The sequence below is a fragment of the Babylonia areolata genome, chromosome 18 (assembly GCF_041734735.1).
Source record: "Babylonia areolata isolate BAREFJ2019XMU chromosome 18, ASM4173473v1, whole genome shotgun sequence".
NCBI lineage: Eukaryota > Metazoa > Mollusca > Gastropoda > Neogastropoda > Buccinidae > Babylonia > Babylonia areolata.
This window is the reverse complement of record NC_134893.1, coordinates 19,766,563-19,784,568: the sequence shown is the minus strand read 5'-3', so window position 1 is coordinate 19,784,568 and position 18,006 is coordinate 19,766,563. Positions and strand designations below refer to the sequence as shown.

The window sequence follows — 18,006 nt, the reverse complement described above, 5'->3', positions numbered from 1 at the left end:
TGTGTACCTGTAACACCACCCTCACCACTATACAGATTTTCTTCCCCACTGTCCATATCTTTCAGTATTTACTGAGCCACTTTTAAGACTGTAAACCTTTGAAAAATGAGCTGAGATTGATCTTTGCTAGACAACATCAATTTGACCAACCATGTCAAATGACTTTGGAATTTCCCATACAGTACAGACCTGGATGTAAACAGTCTTCAAACAGGGAGAAGCAAAGTAGGTTGTTTCCCTTTAACTATTGACCATGAACTGCTGATAAAAATTGGATATGAGAGTTGCTTCCTGTACAATAGTGCAACAAAAGGGACGCAAGTCTCATGTCCCAGGGCAGGCAACTGGATAGGGTTCTGTGTGGTAAGTATGTACACACACATACACACGCACACACACACACACACACACACACACACACACACACACAGCACATACGCACAGCATTAATTTCAAGTAAACCAGAACAGCCTCTCCTGTTAAAAACATAGTCAAATCCATTTATATTTTATTTTATTTTTAATGATTTTTTTTTTTTTATTGATTTTTATATTAAGTTTTAATATTTTAACTCACTCGGGACGACAAGTTTTCTCCCTTGCTTTTCCCCACAGACGGCCCATTTGTAAGGGTTAGGAAAAAAATTACAAAAAATACAAAATACTGTGTAAGAAAATGAAACTTTCAGAACTGGTTTATTACGTATTGAGCTATGACATGTAAAAAAAATCAAATTTCTCATCTTATTTTTACAGTTTTGCCATATGTAGAAAATACTGCCAATTTTTCACCCCGAATCACCATACCCATGCTCGCTTTCTGCATTAAATTCGCTTTCTTCTTCGTCATCATCCACCTCTTCAATGTCTGACCCTTCAGTTTGTAGCATTTCAAGTACTTCGGCAACCCTAAAATATTGCCGTCACTGCCTTGTTCGCTTCACAACATTCCGAGAAGAGGCCGCTTTGCTAACAGGCTGGCACGCGAGCAGACGACTGGTCAGTGACTTTGTCAGCGTGTGTGCGAGACAGGCCACACATCCCATATTAACCAATCATACTGTTCGATTGTGGAGTGACCCAGAATAGCGCACTCTGCTTGGCTAATCACAAAATCACGTGTACAGCGCATAATGGAATTTTACTTTCGGAGAATGCTATTCCATTCCTTCGTCCGAAACCGAATACGTTTTGTGTAGGAATGCGTGAGCATTCCTTCGTCCAGAAAGAGTTAAAAGATGATATTGACATCATATTGTATGGATTTAAGAAACTGCACTGTGCTTCAGGTAAATGAAATTTTCAAAGCTGTGCACATCAGAGCAGTTTGTATTGTCTTTTTCCTTTGCAGGCACAACAGACAGCCCTTGTGCAGTGACAGACTACCCCCAGCCAACTGAAGATGAGATTCAGTTCATTCTGAAGGAGATCAGAGACTACCTTAGTCCGGATGTGGAAGGTTAGTCAGCAGTTTGCCCTATCAAGTGCGATTTCTGAGTCCCATAAAACAACCTGACTCTAAGTCTTGAAATGATGCTGTGCTTGTCACACTGTGTGTTAAAGAACACTGTGTAGGAATTATGCCATTTTCTTTCTTTGAGATGAATAAGGTGCTAATCATTGATGATTTCTGGCTGATGTATATCAACAAAGTGAATCCATTTAATACTAACAAGATGTCTGTGATAAACTTTCAGCATTTGCATTTCTCAGGAATTTCCCAGCATGGTCATAAGTTTCCATTCTAATGAAATGAAAGAAAACAAAATTGCCAGTAATAAATGAGTAATTTCAACTGGTTAAGTTGTGTTTGGCACCCAAAATTTGATTAGCAAACCACTTAAAATTGCATGTCATTATGTCATTAAACATTTGCTGAGAATTAAATCTCTGCATTAACCCCTAGGCTGCCAATATGACGAGATAACACGTCATGGCAAGCATGTACGCTTCGCTGCCACAATGACAAGATAACTCGTCATCGAAATATTCTGACTTTTTTCTGCTTTGCGTTCAGTTCGTTGACAAAAATGCTGGTAGCGTTAGCTTGAGGAAATCTTTCTGGATTCTGTTCATAGCTAAAAACCCCATCTACATCATGAGGCAGTCCTTTATTTGAACGTTTTGGTTGGGTTACTGTCCCAGTGTTTGCCTGGCTTCTCTCCTCGCTCGCTCAACAAAATGTCGGACTGATGCTGTGCTCAAGACATGCGATTGTAGCGAACTAAATCAACCAAGATTGCTTCTTTTGCTGATGCTCAGAAAGAATTGAAGCATAAACTTGAAGAAGACAGTGAAGAACATTTATAGGACGATTTGATAGAAAATAAAGGGAGCAATCAAGAGAGTGGCCAAGATACGACTGTCAGCGAGTGATGCCGGCTGTGCAAACCTTAGCAGATGACAGAAAGTGACTGAATTATTAGCAGGACAGTGTGAGCGATTTTCTTGGCACTCAGCTAATGCGGTCTGATGAGAACTGGATAAAGTGACTGTGTGAGAGGGGTGAAGAGGAGGGGGGTGGAGACTCAGGGGGCGTGGCCTCTCATCCACATTATCACTTGGAGAAGTCACAATGCATTGTATATCTATCTCTTTTTAATTCTTTTTTTTTTTTTGTGGTTGTTCTAGTATGATTTTGTGTATGCAGATATCCATTTGTACAGAAAATATGATATTTTAGTGCAAAATACCTGACTAATTTTAGCAATGAACAAGTTGAAAATGTGACAAAAAACAAAACACTGATTTCAAAACAACAGCATGTCACTAAAAATATATGAAATGGGAAAACATCATGAGTTCTTTGTGTTCTTTATTCGTTTACCTTTCAGAAAATATATACTTTTATGGGTCTTTCTCCAATAACAAAGAGCACAGAATTTTTTGAAAATTTATACCCGTTTTTTTGTGAAAAAACCCTGGCAAATAGATTTCACTTAAATCTTATTTTCCTGGCTGCGAAAGGGTTAAAGTACTTTTTCTTATTGTTCAGTAGGACTTCTGAACCTTGTGTGTAAATAGTAAATGAGTAGAACATGTGTGAGATTATCTCTTCATTGATGTGCTTGCAGTTCGGCGTGGAGATGTTCTGTCTGCATGGAGTGGAATCCGTCCATTGGTCTCAGACCCAAACAAAGCAGACACACAGTCCATTGCCAGAAACCATATCATTGAGGTCGCTGACAACAAGCTCATCACTATTGCAGGTAGGACACAGACCTTGATCTCAAACATAATAAATGCGTTTTTTTGTTAGTTCAGGCTGCAAATTCACATGTTTGTCAGCAATTCCCTCTCAGTTTGTTTTTATCTCTCTCTTTCTTTGTCTTTGATCTCAGTTTGAAAGAATGGGTTTGTTTAGGGTTGTTGGGTTTTTTTTAACTTTGAGACTTCAGACTGCTTTCCTTTCTTTCTGTTTTTTTCATGTTGCATCATTTTAAATAAATATGCCTTCCCAGTTCTTCTGATTGGTTAAACCCAATCTCCCAGTTGAAAGTCTGTGATGATTACTAGCAGCTGACTGCTTCCTGGTAAATGATTTCAGTGGTACGAAGATGATTCCTTTCAGCATTATTTCTTGCTTCGGGGTTTGAGGGCTAGCTCCAATCATGTTTCCAGTGGAAGCTGTGGAAATGACACTTTGTTGATGATATGTTTCAGGAGGCAAGTGGACCACGTATCGTCACATGGCACAGGAAACAGTGGACAGGGCCGTCAGTGAGTTTGGTTTGAAACAAACCTCAGGGTGTTGCACCGAGGGCTTGCTGCTGGATGGTGCCCATGGCTGGTCCCCTACTCTCTTCATCCGCCTGGTGCAGGACTTTGGGGTTGAGAACCAGGTTGGTGTGGTTTTTAGAGAGAAGCTAGTAGGATTGTTTTCTGGATTGTTGGCATAGTATTGTTAATTCCCTTCAGCATGCTCATTTTCATTTGTTTTGTATTAAAACTTGTGTAAAGAAAGTTTACAAATTGTTGTTTCCCAGTTTAGAATATTTAGTAACTTAAAATTGCTTTTAAGAATTGATGATATGAAATGCTGATATAGGTTATGAAAAAAATAGGTGTGCATCTTTTTGTTTTATAGATGCAGAACATGTTTTTTGGAATATATATTTTAGCTTAGAAAATCCTCATATCATATCATTGTTTGAAACTTTACTTGTAATTGTTAAAATTCTGTGCAGTTATGATTTACCGTCTCTTCTAAACTTGTGATTGAGATTTTTAACTCCAAACCACCTTACTTTTTGGAAAACTCAAAAGTATGAGCTTCTTGAGAAGAAATTAAGAGTTCAGCATTGAAAGAGTCAGCAGCAATTTGAACAACTGGCCCCCATTTTCTTTTTTATCATTGACTGACTTGTGTAAACAAAGTGAGTCTGTTTTAACCCGGTGTTCGGTTGTCTGTGTGTGTGTGTGTGTGTGTCCATGGTAAACTTTAACATTTTTCTCTGCAAATACTTTGTCAGTTGACACCAAGTTATGCATAAAAATAAGAAAAATTAAGTTCTTTCCAGTCATCTTGTTTAAAATAATATTGCACCTCTGGGATGGGCACAAAAAAATTTTAAAAAAAGAAGCCAAATTATATGCAAACTGTATTTACTGTTGTATTTATATTTTTTGTATTCTCTAAACTTGGCACTTCGATCTGATATTCTGACACAACAACAAGAGCAGTCATTATTATCATTTTTGTTTCAAACAGGAACTTCTTTTGCTAAGCATGGAAGTTTTATTTATTTTGCAAACGTTTTGGTGCAGATAGTAAAAAAGGGAAATTACTCTGTAATTAATGCTAGGGGACTTAATTTGCTTTAAACTGATCTTTCTCATCTTAAACATAACATTTTGAAATTATACTCAATACATAAAAAGCTTGTGTGTTTTACTCTCAGTGTACAGGGCTTTCACTATGTTCATTCGCCCAAGTGGTCTTTTTCGGAAAATACTAAAATCAATATGACGAGTGGACTTTACAGATCTATTGGCTGAGGCCTGAAGGTCATGGGCAAAAATCAGTTGCGTACACATATTTATACACATTCAAAGCACGTGCTCATATTCTTCGCGAACACGAATGACGCCATTTTGTTTCAAGTTGTTGACCTGCCCGTTCAATCCTGTATTCAATGGACAATACACGATAACATGTGATGGAAAGTTGGAGAAGGAGACCGTTAAATATTTATTCAGAGAGCGATTTGTGAACGCCTCATCACTTACTGGATTATGCCCCAAACTGCCATAAAAATATCCACAGAATCAGTCGGAATTCACAGTTAAAAATTGTAAACCATGCAAGTTAATACCCTTGAATTGATCACGATGAAACGAAAAAATTTCCAGTCTTGACTTTTCTCAAAATGAAGTCCTTTTCACTTCTTACGACGTTTAAAAGTACTTGTACTTGGCTCTACATGTTATTAGTTTAACAAAATACTAAATGTTCATATCAACTTAAAAACTATAGAACTAGAATGAACATAAAAGAGAAATTGAATCGACCGTGTCATACTGCATTCCCGGCGGGTGTAACTAAACTTGTACATCTATCTAGATTAGAGAAAATGGCTAAATGTTGCAGAGTGATTGCGGCGATAGCCACGTCTCCTTTACCGCGGACATAAAAAGAATTTTTTATTGCCCTTAAAGATTTTTTGAATTCCCAAGATACACCAGAATAATATGATTTAAACAGCATTCTCACTGCGAATACCGCAATTGATTTATCGCCCTTTAAAAAAGTATGTTCAAATATTAAATTTTAGAACGTCAAAAAAGGAGCCACGATAGTGTAATGGGTAAGACAGTTTCTTCTCACCCGAACACGCAGGGTTCGAATCTAGTTAGGACTTTTTTTTTCTTTTTTCTTTTTTTTAACCCGAAGCTTTATAATAACAAATACAGAACACATTTTAACGATTAGATTTTTTTTTTTAAAGTGTATCAGAAGTGAGTCTTGAAGGCCTTGCCTCTCTTGTTTTACAGTGTGATGGAACAGTTACTCATAGTGCATTAAAATAATCATTACTTTTCTAAAATATGGTGTTGACCGGTCATTCCCATATTTGTTGCTAAATGCAGCATTCTTAAATGTAAAGAGACTGCAGGAAAGATTTGATATAACTTTGATGAACACAGCATTGTAATATGAATGGAACACAGAGATGTTTAGATAGACATAGTACCGCACAATTGAATGATAATGAAGCTTCAGGAAAGCTTGGATGTAATGTGGAACTGTACCTGTATGCAGGTGGCACAGCATCTTGCCAGCACGTATGGAGACAAGGCTTTCAAGGTGGCCAAAATGTGCAACTTGACAGGTAAACGCTGGCCAGTCTTGGGCAAGAGATTGCATGAGGAATACGCCTACATCGAAGGGGAGGTCAGTGCTGCTCTCATCTGTGTCCTGTGTCCTGTTTGCTAGTTTGGTTCAGTGTTGTGTAGCAAAAAGGTTGGGGTTTGTTTTTGCCATGCTCGTGGAAAAAAGAATCGGATGAGGGGAGAGGGAAAGTGCCAGGCTTGTGGATCAGATGGTCAAGTCATGGAATTAGTTTTATTTTCAGATCCAAATGTGTCGGAGTTGACAGATACTTGTATTTTTAGTTCAGATGTTACAATTTTTGGAATTGCAAAATGCTTGTATTTTCTTGTGGCCTGGTAACACTCTTAACAGGACGGTGGTGTGTGGGAGGGATTGGGGTCTGGTGTACTTGGAGAAAAGTGGCCAGTCTTCCAAAGATGCTTTTCCTACCACCTTCAGTACCATCTTTCAATCTTTAAATCTTTCTTCAACTGGATAAAGGTTTTAAAAAATTTTAAAAGAGAGTACATTTTGAAAAGGAGACGATGTTACTCTGCCATGTGGAAATGTTGTCTTGAGTTTAGAAGACCAGAAAGATGATTATATTTGAATCACATCTAGGACGGTTGATTATCCTAGATAAATCTGTCCTGGTAAGGCCATAATACTTAAGAAGATAAAAAAAAAAATCCACCAGCTCTTACCTTTACAGTTTTGTTTTCTGATTTTTTTGGGCGGAGGGTCGAGGAGGGCGGGGAGTGGGGGGAGGCAGGGGGGGGGGGTGTCATATACTGTACCAGAGTTTGGCAAAGTAAGTATATTTAACCTGGCAGGGAGTATAGTACAAACTCTTCATATCATTTTATCATTATCAGTATACATTTGCTTTCATTTTGGTGCATTCACTTTTTCTGTAATTAGGTCAAGTATGCCATGCGGGAGTACGCTTGTCGAGCCATTGACGTGTTAGCTCGTCGTACACGGTTAGCTTTCACCAATGTGTATGCAGCACGAGAGGCTCTGCCACGCATTGTGGAGATCATGGGACAAGAACTGGGATGGGATGAAGAGAAAAAGAAGGTCAGAATTGGGATGACTTTGCTGATCAGTTCCCTGTTGTTTTCAGTCCTTCACTTGCATATCAAACTGCACAGTGGTGTCATTTGATTAAAATCATTTATATGACATCAGTCAAAAAAAGCATAATTTACTTTAAAAAAGAAAAAAAAAGAAGTCTATATCTAACATCTTGTGAGACACCTGATTTGTGTAAATAGAAGAGAAACTTAATTCTGGTAACAGGATTGGAGAAAGCATGCTTTTGAAACTTTCCATGTGCGTTTTCTGTTCTGGACAGTCAAGACAGCATTTATGTGAAGGAAGGTGATAGAAAGCAGCCTTTTGCTATGATTGGCAGACTGGGAGGAATCAGGACTGACTTCTTTTCTGTAACAGTGTTCAGAAGGAATTAGGTTTTGAATGGTTCAAAGGGTTCACTCCCTCTTTTCCAAGCAGTCATAAATGGAAATATCATTGTTGGCCGTCAGGGCAGAACAGCTTTACCGTTCAAAGTCAAATGTGGTCATTTGTGCTGGTTTGGCTGCTTATTTCCTGCCTCTATTTTTTGTTTACATACCCCATGATTGTGCTTTTAAGAAATGTGCAATGTTATTTTTTAGGAAATATTAAGTCTTGGTTAGATCAGCGATGTGAAGTTCATATTGTTAATATTTTTTCCAGGGAGAATGAGTGGACAGAGTTTGTGTGTGTGTGTGTGTGTGTGTGTGTGTGTGATTTATTTTCAATGGATTGATATGAGGTTTAACACACAGGAAGAAATGGAGCACGCAGACCTCTTTCTGAGGCGGGAGATGGGTCTGGATATCAAGAGGACAGCAGAAATCAAACTCAACATCACCAAAGATGAGATTAACCAGTATGTCAAGCGCTTCAGGGCTCTGGACTTTCAGAGCAAAGGCTTCATCACCATCAATGATCTCAGAGGTTATTTCAAGGTCAGTTATGAAGTGTGTTTGGTTTTTGTTAGAAAAAATAAATTGATCCATGTAAGTGCTTTGTCAAAGATCAGGTGATTCATACTGTGTCTTAACCATTTCACTGCTAGGAAAATAAGATTTAAGTGAAATCTATTTGCCAGGGTTTTTTCACAAAAAATGGGTATAAATTTTAAAAAATTCTGTGCTCTTTGTTATTGGAGAAAGACCCATAAAAGTACATAATTTCTGAAAGGGAAATGAATAAAGAATACAAAACACATGATGGTTTCCCATTTTATATATTTTTAGTGACATGCTGTCGTTTTGAAATCAGTGTTATGTTTTTTGTCACATTTTCAACTTGTTCATTACAAACATTAGTCAGGTAATTTGCACTAAAATATATTTTCCGAACAAATGAATATCTGCACACACAAAATCATACTAGAACAACCACAATATAAAAAAACTGAAAAAGAAATAGATACATAATGCATTGTGACTTCTGCAAGTGATAATATGGATGTGAGGCCACGCCCCCTCAGTCTCCACCCCCCTCCTCTTTAACCCTCTCACACAGTCACTTTATCCAGTTCTCATCAGACCGCGTTGGCAGAGTGCCAAGAAAATAGCTCACACTGTGTCCTGCTAAAAATTTGGTGACTTCTGTCATCTGCTAGAGCTGAACAGCCAGCATCACTCACTGATAGTCGTATCTTGGCCACTCTCTTGATTGCTTTTCTATCAAATCGTCTTATAAATGTTCACCACCGTCTTCTTCGAATTTATGCTTCTATTCTTTCTGAGCATCAGCTAAAGAAAGTAATCTTGTTTGATTTAGTTCGCCACGATCGCATGTCTTGAGCACAGAGTCAGTCCGACATTTTGTTGAGCGAGCGAGGAGAGGAGCCAGGCAAAGACTGCGGCCAGTAACCCAACCAAAACGTTCAAATAAAGGACTACCTTATGACGCAGATGGTGTTTCTAGCTATGAATAGAATCTAGAAAGATTCCCCAAGCTAAAGCTACCAGCATTTTTGTCAGCGAACTGAATGCAAAGCAGGGAAAAGACAGAATATTTCGATGACGAGTTGCCTCGTCATTGTGGCAGTGAAGCATACATGCTTTCCATGACGAGTTATCTCGTCATATAGGCAGCCTAGGGGTTAAGAACTCCCTTGACCAGTTTAAATCAGTGTGGGATTGAAGACTTTTGCTGAGGCGGTGCGCTTTCACAGGTCTAATTGTCTTGCCATACAGCTTTATGTCAGAGATAACTCCAGATGGCATTTAAGCCAAACATAGTGTTTAAAGAGGTGTAAATTGCTACTAATTTCTACTTTTTATTTACAAAGATAATCATTGCATACTTATATTACTACAAGTTCCGCATTTTGATTAGAAGCATTCTCGTTAAATTGGTAAAGTCCACTGTTTAATTTCAAGTTTTCTTTTCTTTTGGGTGACCAGGAAAGGCATTAGGCAAAACTGGAAATGTATATGTGCTTACAGTGATAACAAAACAGTGATTGCAGAAGTTAAGAAAAGCCATATTTCAACAGTTAATACAGTGGTAGGGAAAGTGACACTGAGATCAATATTTTTGATTCCAAAACCAAAATCTATGGTTCCAGTTTGATCCTGGACTTACGAAAGTGTGTATGTATGTATGTGTGTGTGAGTGTGTGTGTGTGTGTGTGTGTGTGTGTTTGCTGACAACATACATGCACAGAGAACAGCACAGATCCAAAGTTAAACCATCTGTCTGTCTGTGCAGAAACTTGGAGAGAAGGTGTCTGAAGACCAGCTGCATGACATTTTGAATGAAGTGGATCTCAACCGTAATGCTCAGGTGGACCTTGGAGAGTTTCTGCAGGTCAGTTATTTGTCAGCATTTTTGGTTACTCTGCTTCTTTTTCCCATTCTGTCTCTTTTTCTTTCTACTTATCCAACACCACTGACTGACTGTCCTAACTCAGGTGATATGCTTGGGAGATAGTTTCTTTTCTGGGTGTGCTTTCTTTTTTTCTGTCTCTTTCCTTTTCTTCTTTTCCTTTACGTTTTGTAATATTCTCATGATTATTGCTGTATTATGTTGGAAGTAGATAATTTCTTTAGAATTCCTATGAATAGGTTTCAGGTCAAATAAAGTTTGATTAAACAAATCTGATCAATGAATAGGCCTTTACAAGATAACCATCTGCAGAGGAACTGAAAACAAGGCTGTGATGGCTATTTTATTGTTGAATGCAAGTCATTTGAATATGACTGCTCTTGTTAATCGTTTGATCTCCTGGCCTCATTGTTTATGAATTTCAAGTCGAAAAACCACCAAGGCAACCATGTGTTTGTTCTGTATTGTCCATGTGTTCTGTGTGGCTTGTTCAGGATTAAAGAGGCTATGCCAGTCTTGAATAAAAGCTAATTTGTGTTTGCACATTTCTTCTGTCATTGCTGCTGTGTGCACATGTCAAATGATTGGTTTAAGGACAAGCAGGGCTCTTCCTTTTTTTTAAGGAAGTGTCTGGGTTTGTTCCAATGTACCTTTTGTGTACCTGTGTGCTAGCTGAATCGGTAACATAAGCAGCATTGACTTGTAGTTGTGGAAACTTATGAATGGAGAGAGTTATCACTCTTTACTAATGCTCTGACAGTTTACATGACATTTGCAGGCATGCACCTTTGCTTTATGTTGGTTAGATGGTCATAACCTCCAACATAGTTGATTTAACCCCATCACCTTTGCACATGATAGATCCTGAGCTCTCTGCGAAAAGTTGCCCAAGACCCAAATGAGAAGGACCTAGAGTATAAGAGGCTGGCCAAGATCCTGACAAGCCGAGTGATTCAGGTGCACAAAGGAGGGATGAACCTGACTCAGGAAAACCCAGAGTCAGGCGTGGTATCTGATGCCGAGTTTACGAGCTATCATGAAGAAAGTCAACTGGAACCAGTGCCACCGCAGGAGGAGCTATGTGATGCCGAGTAAAAAACAACAACAAAAAAACCAAAAAAAAACCAACAACAACAAAACAAAGAAAGAAACAACAACCAGAAAGCAGAACTATTGTTGGATATTGATGTGAGAAGAACTTGAGCTTTTATGTGCTCTGGTATTCAGTTGTTGAGCATCAGACTTCAATTGAAAACCTTTTTTTAAAAAGTTTATTTGTTTATTGGTTGGTTGGTTTAAGTATGTTCTGCGTTGTTTTTTCAGTCTGCATGCTGTATTGATTGTTGGTGACAGTTATATGCCTGTTATTTAGTGTTCATGATTCAAGAACCTTCTCTGACTTGTGTGTTTTCAATTTGTGTAATTCTGTTATTTGGTTGAATTTGTGTTTGAGTGTGTCTGTCCATGGTACGTTTTCCATGTCTGCCACATTGGCATTTTCCCAGAGACTAGTAGAAATAAAGAAATTCAATTATGCAGAATATAATATTCATGATGATGATTTTGATGTTTATGAGACCTTGTTAGCCACCCCAATCATGATGTTTTGTGAGCATGAAGGCTGTAATTCCTTGGTAAAGGTTTTAACTTTTTTTTCTTTTCTTTTTTTTTTTTCAAGTTTATCTCCGATTCACAACCATTGTGTAATGTTGATTATTTACACATTGCTATGTGTACATGAAAAGATCCTTTTATGGGAATGTTTCTGTTGTCCACTATTCTGAAATTCAGCTAGCTTTATAGCTGCACAGACCTGTACAAAATAACATGGCATTGTAGACAAAAACATTGTTACTATCACAATTACCAAATAGAATTAGAAAGATGTTACAAATTAAAAAAAAAAAAAACAGTAATGAGATATAAGCTGGTTAACCTCTTGAATGCCCCAGGATGGGAATTTCCAACCCTTCCAGTGTGCAAAAAAAGTGCTTCAAGACGGAAATTTCTGTCCGCATTATGATAGGTATTTTCCTTTAGAAAATAGTTGAATTCATGTGAAATTGACATAATTGGATAGTGTGTTTATTTTCCTTTCAAAAAAGTATAGGTTATGTATACTTTATTTCAGTAGTTTGCGTGGTAGATTTTTTTCTTAATTCCATGACCAAAAATCCCTTGGCAAATAGTTGTCACTTGGCATAAAAAGGCTTGGCACTGAGAGGGTTAACGTTTTAATGCCAGCTGATAATGCTTGTTCTTTAGGTACAGAATCTTCCTTTCTATAATGTTGCCTGCATCTGCTTCACTGCTCAAAAGATAATATCGTACCCTTGTCTGGTTAGCAAATGAATATGAACTGTGTTTCCCAGCTTTTTTCCTTACCCAAGTCAGTGACCATCAGTTGTTTTTTCCAGCTTTACTCCCTATACTTAACCACATATGTTACAGTTTTTCACTTTTGTTCTGTATTTTTTACTCAAGCACTTGGTCAAGAAAAAAAATGGTTTGTTCAAAATGGTTGATTTTCTATGTGTCCTCAGCTGATGCAGGCGTTGAAGGAGGGCACAGTGAGCAACTCAAGGTTTGCCATGGCGGCCGAGCTGAACGCAGAGAGAGAAGGGGTCACGACCCAGAAGATCCCTGTGGAGCGCAGTGGTGGTGGAGTGTGACCCGCCCCAGTCTTAGCCACCAGCCGCTGTCGTCCTTCCACAAACTCTTCTAGGTGCTGGGGCATGGAGCTGGCTTCTGACTGTGGTTCCAGTTTTGTGTATCAGTTGTAGCCTGTACAGAATCTCCTGATTAATACTTCATTTCAGCAGTTTGGCATGCGTTGATCCTCAGTTCTCTGTGCACCTTTGTGTCTGTGAATTAGTTGTCTTTTTAGCAATACACAACAATATTTATTCCTTGGTTGATGTCTTTGTTGTTTTTTTTAATACAAATTGTCATTTTTAGCAATACACAACGATATTTTTTCCTGTATTGATGTCTTTTTTAACACTTTTGTGTTAGATTGTAAATAGATAATAGTGTGTCATATAATAGTGCCAGCCATTTTTAGCTGAAGACTGAAGTTAGATAACAGTGCCAGACTGTTTTTAGCTGAAGTTTAGATAACAGTGTCAGGCTATTTTTAGCTGTAGTTTAGATAACAGTGTCAGGCTGTTTTTACCTGAAGACTGAAGTTAAAAATCACTACCATGCTGCTTTTTTTCTCCCGAAGTCTTAGGTTGTACACAATATTCTGTATATTTGGTTCCAACGAAATAAACAGACTGCTGAATATTTTGTTCCTGTTGTGTGGAATTTCAGCTTGTGGTTGTTGTTAGGAGAGGAGTTGCATGTTAGTTAATTGTTTTTTGACTGACTGAAATATATTGATGTTGTGTACTTCCTTTATTCCAATTGATAGACTGAACTACTTCATGTTTTATTTGTCCCTATATCTGTCTTGTTGGGCTTAACTTGTGATATCTTTAAGCAATTTTCAGAAATGTTTGTCTTTTATAGTTTGACAAAACAAAAATTCAGAGTTCTGAAATGTAGGAGTTTTTTGTGTGTTCCTTATCTGCCTCTTCACGTGTATTGATCTCTTCTGTTAATAGAATCTCATGTTGTAGAGTAGACAACATGTGTATGAATATGTGCATCCCATGCTCTTTCTATTAACAAGTGATTTCTCTGAATCATATATATTTGTATCTAAAGGAATTAATCAAGTGGTAAATTGTGCATATGTGCACATATCTGCACTCAACATGCACGCATGCACACATGCTCATACTTGCAAGCATGACATATCAGTTTGCACATGTAAGCACATATGTTTATTCATATATATATGCAGATGCAGTCATGTTACATGCATTGATGTGCACATACACAATATATGCATGCAAAGCAATCTAGAAGAAATGAATGAAAAGCTGAGCAATAACCAAAACAGAAAATGAAAGCTGTATGTGCAGTATTTATTTTATCATCAGATTACCCAAGATGCATTCGATGCCTTTCTTACCCATGCCTTACCAATTGCTCTGCGCCTGCCAGACTCAAATGGTTTGTTAGTTGGATAGCATGTCCACATGTCATGATTCCCATTTGTTGAGGGTATCCAGAAGATTGGGTGAACTGGACCTGTGAGGATGCAAATGAGATTGCTGTTTTGTTGTTGTTGTTAATACTTTTCCTGTGCGCTTTAGAAACTGTCTGAATTCATCATAAAATGTGGTTTAATACTCAGAACTTGCAAAGCGAATGTAGATGACTGATATGCCTATGTATGTATGATATGTCTATGTATGCATACCTTTCTGTCTTTCTTTCTTTTTTTTTCTTGTTATTTTGATTGTATTGAAGGATTTTTTTTATTTTTATAAATGACAGCAAGCCACATATTTCCAGAAGTCATACTGGAGCAAACACATTGAGATGACTCTGATGTTTGATTTCATTATCTTAGGCATGGAGAGAAATACACACAAGGATGTGCTTTGCTCTTAGATTGTGAAAGCCATATTTTCTTTGTGTTGCTTTCCTAAAGCTGGTGTGTCCACTGCTTTTATGACTTCATTGCAAACATGGATGGCAAGAGAAAGCCGGACCAGTGAACCAGTGGTTCATACCTCACATGACAACCCATCCCAGTCTCCTCCTCACTGTGTGCTTTAATGAATGGCAGCCGTCATGGGAAGTGTGCTGTGTTGCTCTGAGAGAAGCATTATGTCACATGGGTGACATCTGTATCACAGGAGACCAGTGAAAAAATCCCTTTTCTTCCCCTACCCCACCTCCTCCCTCTTTTTCTATTCTGTCTGTCCTGCTTTTTATCCTGTTTTTATCTCTCTTGTTTTTAAACCATTTTTTGTCCTTACTAGCGGCATGATTGACATCTTGATCCTCTTTCATTTTTAACCATGAGGCCAAATTGTGTCCACACAAAAGACAGGGAGTCCTAATTTTGTCAGAAAAGGGTGTAAAAGAACAATTTATCAAAAGTTTGTCTGTTAAAGCCAAAACAAACAGCAAAGTTTTCTTAATGTATTTTTGTTCTTTTTGTATTGTTCAATTATCAGCAATAGGTTTTTTTCTTATTTTGGCATAGTTCACCCTCATTTACAGTGGTGTAGTTTTCTTCTCTTTGTATTTTTTTTCAAAGTTGTTGTGTATTCTGATCATTAACATATTCATCTGGCCTTTTTCTTTCTTTTGGGAAGCAGTTAGCAGCCATGTACACACACAAAAAAAGAAAGAAAGAAATATGCTTGAATGTGGTTTCCTTGAGAATAAGAAAGGGAGTTGAACCATATTATCACCCATGAGAAAGCCCAAAGAGCTTTTCCTCTTATGATTATTATACTGAAAGGAGTGTAATATTGTAACCATGCTGGTATATGGTGTTGTAGTTCATTCTGTGGAAAAAATAAACATTATGTGATGTAAATCAGTCTTAAAGCTACCTTTTGAGATGTTCGAAATATAACATCTATTCCCATATTTGATAATGTGGGGGTGTGAAGGAGGGAGCAGAAAAGCCTCAGCATGTCATCAACAAAATTAATGTTCTCCACCTCACTATTTCTCCCTCTGTCCCTTCAGTCAAGTTGATAACTTGTGATCAGACTCTATAAGCTCAAGGTCAAGTTCTATATCAGTACTTGAAGGTGTACTTCATTCCAGATGTAAACTTGTCATCTGTAAGCAAATCTACAACTATAGATGTATTGCCTGTATAGGCCAGTCAGCTGTCTTTTCAAGTATTTGTAGCTTTGCATTTTGATATAACTGAGGCAAATGTGATTTACATGTTGGTGCTGCTGTCTTTGTAAGGACAGTTGTTCAATACTCTAAGAGAAGGGCATATGAAGGATATGTACAAATTTTCTCCCTGCTTCATCATACTGTAAGGATGGTTGGTTCATATTTTTGGCTGTGCTCATTTCCAGATACATGAGCAGCTGTCTGCTCTGTATATATGTGAGTGATGTTCATGTGCACTGTTTATGTGTGTGTGACAGTTACCCAGTGTGGTACTGCAGTGCAAAAAATCACAATTTATGTTTTTATTGTGAAGACTGAGCACCAGCACAACAGGAAAAATCTATCTCCAGAACAAACAGCAAGTTTATGCCATGCCAGAGATCGTACACAATGCAATGACTGCATGAGTTCACCAGGTCTCTTGAAAAGGTCTGCCTTTTGCTGGTGTATTATCAGCTCAGATAAGAGAGGTTGGATAATGTCTATGTTGTTGGGTTTTTTTTGTTTGTTTGTTGTTGTTGTTGTTTTTTTATTCTAAAGAGATTTTGCATATCCATTTTAATTTTTCTGAAAGTGTCTTTAATTAAACCATTTACATTTTATGTGATACTCTGCTTTTTTTGCTTTTAAAAAAAATCTCTTTGTTGGTTCATGTGTGTATGCTGTCAGCAGAAAATGAGCTGCTTTCCTGTTCCTGTAATGAAAGGGTTGAGTGTCTGTTCTGACTATAAATGTCAGAGAAGGTCAAAGTCCTGTCACTGTTGAAGTCCAGGGCAACACTGCTAACCTGTTCATGAAATGTTGTTTTGCATCAGATATATATACACCATTCCCGACCATGATACATAAAAGAAAATCTGAGAGACATTTTCTTAACAGTATTCATAAATTACCAAGATAACCAATGATATTCTGTTGCGATTTCATTGAGCTTGAAAATGGTAGTGTACAGTACCCAATGATTTTTATGTTAACTTAATCTGTCATACTCTTTTTTTTTTCCTCCAGTTGATCTTTCTTTCGAGGCCGAATCTCTTTTTGTCACTCAGCTTTTGAATCTCCTGTACTTTGTTCCTGTTTAGTATTTCCCAGAAGCTGCATTGATACAATTTCTCTTCAGATTCTGTATGTCTGTCTATTCATGACAGCTGACCGTGTCTATGTTCACAAATCTACCGGAAACTTTCTGTGGTGTGTCCTCACCATGCTGGTGACAACAATGATCATTATCACTGTGGTTGTGATTCTTGTTATCAGTCCAGTTTACCTACACCATATCTCAATCTCGTTTTGTATTATGTTGTTGTTGTTGTTTTTATCTTCTTTTTTAGTTTTGTTGAGATCTCAGTATTTCCTTGTAGATGTATTTGATGTTGATGTTAAAGAAGCATATATTTCTGATACTTATTTCTTATATACTTGCTGCTGTTAATTCCTAACAAAAGAACAAATTGTTGTTTCTCTGCATGCAGAAGGGATAAAGATAAAATAGCACTGGTTTATATCTATATCTGTTTCTCTCCCACCCTCTCTCTCTCTCTCTCTCTCTCTCTCTCTCTCTCTCTCTCTATATATATATATATATATAATACACACACATATGAATGTGTACTGTTGTCTGTATGTGCTTCTCTTGAACAGTAAGCAAATTTTGCCTTAGCTGCTTCCAGAAAGTCCATCAATATTGGATGGAACCCAGATGGTCATGAGTTAATGACTGTTTTGCTGTTTTGCATTGTTGCAGAGCTGCAAAAAGTCATCTACTCCTTGTACCATGAAATCCAAGGTCATTCTGTCACAGTTTCATTATTGTGACTTATTATTTACTGGGAATATGTGCATTCTTGAAATGTTTATTAGACATGTACAGGATACATGATACAGGTTTTTTTTCCTTTCATACGGACTCTCTCTCTCTCTCTCTCTCTCACTCACAGTAACATAATTTTAAGTCATTGTTGATTGCTGGGTTTTTTTATGCTACCCTTTTCGTTAACCACTTTTACATTATTTTAATGAGAAATAAAGCAGAAAAATATT

The 18,006-nt window shown here is 37.5% G+C and overlaps 1 protein-coding gene across 2 annotated transcripts in view; it reads left to right on the top strand.

The window, feature by feature from the left end:
* LOC143292543 (glycerol-3-phosphate dehydrogenase, mitochondrial-like) overlaps window positions 1–18,006 on the top strand; it is a 44,847-nt gene extending 26,841 nt beyond the window's left edge. For both annotated transcript variants that reach the window (XM_076602941.1, XM_076602942.1), the window contains exons 9-16: window positions 1,351–1,458; window positions 3,074–3,208; window positions 3,663–3,841; window positions 6,262–6,393; window positions 7,234–7,392; window positions 8,145–8,327; window positions 10,087–10,185; window positions 12,747–18,006. In XM_076602941.1, the coding sequence (XP_076459056.1) occupies window positions 1,351–1,458; window positions 3,074–3,208; window positions 3,663–3,841; window positions 6,262–6,393; window positions 7,234–7,392; window positions 8,145–8,327; window positions 10,087–10,185; window positions 12,747–12,875 (1,124 nt within the window). In that variant the 3' untranslated portion in view covers window positions 12,876–18,006. The remainder of the gene's footprint in view (window positions 1–1,350; window positions 1,459–3,073; window positions 3,209–3,662; window positions 3,842–6,261; window positions 6,394–7,233; window positions 7,393–8,144; window positions 8,328–10,086; window positions 10,186–12,746) is intronic.